This window comes from Atta colombica, unplaced genomic scaffold (genome assembly GCF_001594045.1).
Source record: "Atta colombica isolate Treedump-2 unplaced genomic scaffold, Acol1.0 scaffold51, whole genome shotgun sequence".
NCBI classification, from domain to species: domain Eukaryota; kingdom Metazoa; phylum Arthropoda; class Insecta; order Hymenoptera; family Formicidae; genus Atta; species Atta colombica.
The window spans coordinates 1301993-1307233 of NW_017259541.1; the positions used below are offsets into that span (position 1 = coordinate 1301993).

At 34.1% G+C, this 5241-nt stretch overlaps 1 protein-coding gene across 1 annotated transcript in view; it reads left to right on the forward strand.

Annotated features, from left to right (window-relative positions):
* The window catches only part of LOC108691748 (5-hydroxytryptamine receptor 2B), an 18046-nt gene that overhangs the window by 6810 nt on the left and 5995 nt on the right, over positions 1-5241 (forward strand). Inside the window, exon 3 of the mRNA XM_018199632.1 lies at positions 4315-4539. Within this exon, the coding sequence (XP_018055121.1) occupies positions 4315-4539 (225 nt within the window). The remainder of the gene's footprint in view (positions 1-4314; positions 4540-5241) is intronic.

Consider the following 5241-nt stretch of genomic DNA (forward strand, 5'->3'; position numbering starts at 1 on the left):
AAGAGAATCGTATTAATAACTTAAATGAAAAAAATTCCAAGATTTTTTGCTCTCATTAAAAAAACATTTCAAGTGGAAATACTTTTGCAAATGGATTACTCAAATGTAATTCGCGATATGTACTTACAATTTTAATTTAATCGCTATTCAAAATCGCTGTCTTTGATCAAATATTAAACACGTATTACATCGAAAATCTGCACCAAATCTGCGTCACCCGTATCACCTTGAATGTCAACAATAGAATTTTAGAATATTCTATGACATTAGCAGATTTTCTTATTTCATTTACTTTTATTTTCACTTTTGTTCTTCACTTTTTGTTTTTTTACGTATTTAGATCTTTATTGCAATGTGTCTGCTCATCACGCCGTGCTTTAATCTGTTACTAATGAAATTCCTCGCAACGTAGTCTCCGAGGAGATCTTAATATAATGCGACTATGCAAATTTTTGGGGTTACTATGCGCCCTCAGAAATTCTGCGCTTCTCGCCTTAATTCTCACTATGAGTGCAGCGCACTACACTAAGAGACGACGGATTAAGTTGATCATTTTAATTGGATTAGGATCCATGCCGGTGGATTAAAAGAAGAAACCAAGTTTTGAAGTATTCGCGATTTTCGTTCAACTCGTTAAGTGTTACTCATTCTAAGCTGTACTTACAATATCAGAATTTACGTAATGACAAATTCGATACGATAAAAATAAGAAACATCGTAAAATAGAATGATAAAATTACTGTTTGAACTAGGGATACACCGGATATCCGGCACTTTTTTACCATTCGACTGGATAGCGAGGAGTATATCCGGTTGAAATTTGATATCATTAATCCTCTCCTTTGAATTTTCTCACCACTCACAATTGTCGATTTTTCTCGTTACTCGTATTCTGTGTTAATTTCAAATAAGTTGTCAACAAGCACGGAAGAATATGACACATTTTATATCTTTCTGGTCTTAATACTGCTTGCTTTACTATTATGCGCTGTAATTTTGATCATCTTCGTTATAGTAATAATATAGATATTAATATAAATCTTGCAAATTTTAACTTGAGTAAATTCTCAATAGTTTTAATTATTACTTTACATAGCAATACATCATTGTATGGACAATTTGTATCTGTAAATGTTTGAGAAGAGACTCAATAACTGTATATGGCAAATTATTATTGCTGATACTTTGTAATAAAAAGGGGATTCATTCCTGAAATGGAAACTTCTTGCGGTCATATCAAAGTTTTCCGATTGCACACGTTGATGCTTCAAGATTTTTAATATTATAAGACTTTTTGGAATTTTTTGTATATCATTGCAATTGTTTTAATGTAGATGGTAGTATGGTTGTAACATTGAAAATGATCGGATGTAAGGTCGAAACGTCTGTATTTTAATTAATTAAATATAATGTGTAGTAATTTATAACAATAGCGAAGAATATCTTGCTTGTACTCTGAGTCCTTTAACGGATTATTTTAATTTATTTAATTGAGCATTGAATTACTTTTTATTGATATCATTAAATTGTTGAGTTTTTTCTTATACAAATGTTCTAGAAATAAGTATGCATATTTATGATGCTATAATATCTTATACATTGTTGCAAAATTACAATTTTTTCCCTATAGACGTTTTTTTTTAGAAGACACTTTCTCGGAATCCGGTAGGATATCCGGAAAATGTCGAATTTTCGACTCATAGAAATTGCCTTTTCGGATCCAATCGGATATCCGATGTTACATTCCGTCCGGATCTCCGATATTCGGTATCCGGTAATTTTACGATCCGGTGCATCCCTAGTTTGAACAATCCATTATCATATGGTCTTATCGTACAATGTTTGTGTAATCCCTGGAATAACACCGAGTAACTGCATACGAGATGTTGCATTCCGTTGCACTAGGAAAATTTCAGGTTTGACTTTTATTAAGTAAATATTCTTCGAAAATCAAATGTTAATATCAAGTGATACGATTCATTTCGCGAAAAGTTCAAATCATATAAAATGTTTATAAATATTTTTAATGCATAGAGAAATATAAAATTATGTTTAGATAAATTTATTCAATCAAGACGTAAAGAAATATCAAAATACATGTATTTGCACGCACACACATATATTTATTTATTCGCCTCTTTTAGAAAATATTACGTGTAGAACTTTGCTTCCGCCGTTTTTTTTCCGAAATTCGAGGCTTTATTGTAAAAAACTGGTTATACATTTATCATTCAAAGTAATGTCCATCGCTGGCCACTATTTTCTCCCATCTTTCGGATAGCGTACGAATCCCGCATCGAAAAACCTGGTCATCTTTTGAGACTATCCACGAATCGATCCAATTTTTTACTTCTTCATAAGACCGGAAGTGCTGGTCAGTCAGGCCGTGTGCCATTAATCGAAACAAGTGATAATCAGAGGGAGCAACGTCTGGAGAATACGGCGGGGGGGGGAGGACTTCCCCTTTCAACGTTTCCAAGTATGTCTTGATCACTTTCGCAACATGGGGTCGAGCATTGTCATGCTGCAAAATCCCTTTATCGTGTCTTTCGTTGTATTGCGGCCGTTTGTCTTTCAATGCTCGGCTCAAATGCATCAATTGCGTTCGATACCGATCGCCTGTGATGTTTCAGTCGGTTTTAACAGTTCATAATACATTACGCCGAGCTGGTCCCACCAAATACAGAGCATGATCTTGGATGTCAAAATCACCGTTCTTGAAGCGTTGAAACCACTCACGTTCTTTCACTAATAGCGGTCTCACCATAAGTATTAGAGAGCATTCGATGAGTCTCAGCCGCAGATTTCTTCATATTGAAGCAAAAAATTAAAACCTCCCGCAAATGACGAGAATTTGGCTCGTAAACTGACATTTTCAATGGAGAATAACTTTATGATGTAGATACAAATCGACTAATGTTTCTATGGGGGGGGGGTTATGTTGACAGATGCCCAAGTTTATTGTATGACGTCTATGATCTATTTATTTCGACCACCACTTAACCGCTAAAGCCATCTCTAGCGGCGGAAGCAAAGTTGTACATCTAAATAAATGATAATCAATAAATAACCAATAAATTGAATAGTAGACCGCACTCGAGAATAATAAATTCTTGTAAGAAATAGGAGCAAGCGTCCGACTTCCGAAATTGTGAACATTTATCAAATCATAAACAGCTACACGAATACAGCCCTAAAATGTTCCAGATGTATCAACGGACTCTTCAAGTTTCCACAAATCTTTGAAGCGATAAAAATACATCGACAGCTCGGAGAATTTACGTGTGGAAAATGACGGTTTGTGTAACGCATTTCCGACATTTGACGTCGTTTGATGTGCCCATTCATTGCATCACGGGAATGCATCGTACGTTCCCGCGCATTTTTTCATGCGCTCTGGCTAAGTCTCTATGTATGCAATGAGGCTTATCCCTAGCCTATTTTCTCGTTATCATCTCTACGAAAGAAGCACAAATTTCTAGAAAAATGCCGAACAAAAGTCTAAGATCCCGAAAAACAATTCAGCACTTGAATCTCCGTCTAAATCCTTCCTCGTCATACTTTAATAAAAAAGTCATACTTTAATAAAAAAATTACGTAAAATTTACTATTTTTTCTTTCTTCTGCGATTTTTTTATAGATGAAGAAACTACTTACTGTACAATAAGAAAATTTATGCAAACTAAATTACTTAATTATAAATCTTCAAAAAAAGTAAAATATTACAGAAATGAACTTTAGAAATGAACTTTAATCAATTATTATTATTCCAATTATTATAATAACTTTAAATATTATTTTAATTATAAATTATTCGCTATATTTTATCCGATGTTTTAATACATATTTCAAATATGACTAAAATTTGAATACAGTTTAAATTTCTTTTTATTTTTTAATCAATGTTTTCTGACTAAAAGTTGAAAAAGGAAGCTGTTATTTCACATTCGTTACTTTAGATTATATATACATGTGAAAGTTTATGATATTTTTCTTTAAATATGAAAAAAACTTCAAGAATATAAAAAAAAGTAACGATGTTATTTTTTCACATAATATCAAATGTATATTTTGAGAGAATTTAAATTTAAAGATCTTAATTACTACATATAAACTATTACAACTATAATAAAATTGCCGTCTTTTCCATAATCCTTCCTTGTCCAAATATACGAGCGTATGAGAATTTCGAAATAAGCACTTCAATTTTGAAGCTTGAATAATAGAACGGCCTAAGAAGTTCATATCAGACAACACGACACCTTTCCCCGACCCGACCTGACATCCTAGCTTCTCGTATTTTCGAATTTTCAGGATATTGGCCGTTCGGCGTGGTGTGGTGCAACGTATACGTGACGTGCGACGTGTTGGCGTGCTCGGCGAGTATAATGCATATGTGCTTCATCTCTCTGGGCCGTTACCTGGGTATTCGTAATCCGCTCAGGACACGTCACACATCCACGAAACGAATGGTGGGCTTCAAGATCGCCGCTGTCTGGCTATTGGCCATGCTAGTCTCCAGCTCCATCACGATGTTAGGTAAATTACCCTTTTCCTCTTTACTCCCTTCATATCAGCAGCGGCTATTTACGAGAACCCACCCCTCCTCCTCCCCCGTGGTAATAGAAAGCCCCCAATATGGATCAGCACGTTTCTCATAAAACGAGTAAGTATGAGCGATGAAAACGCGTAGAATTGGCAAACAATTCCCCAGATGAAATGTATTCGAGAAACGGAAGCGTATGACTGCCGTTTCATGTTTGCTCGCATTCATAGAATATACATATTCTCTTTATTCTGGGTAATTCTATTCCAAGATAAATCGTCCGTTGTGTTTATCTTTTGTGTTAACGTTTATGGCAAAAGGACTGTATTAAGGATTTTCGTTATAAGAGTGATAAATAATGGGATTCTATTAGATCTCTCATTTTTCTTTGTAAAGTCACATTGCGCGCGCGCGCGCTCATTCTAAAATTTTAAAGTAAATTAAATCTCATATTCTCGGCAAAAAAACTCTCCGAAAGAGCATATTATTTTATGAGGAACTGCATCGTATCTCTTGCGGAAAATTTAAATCCTAAACCGATTATGCATATTAGTGAACGAATTTTCTGACCTAATAGATATTTTCCTGCCACTTAAGTATATAAATTATAATTTAATACTTCATACTTTAACTTCAGTAATATATTATAGTATCCCAGTTTACTTTTCCTCTCTTTTTTCATTTGACACTTCTTT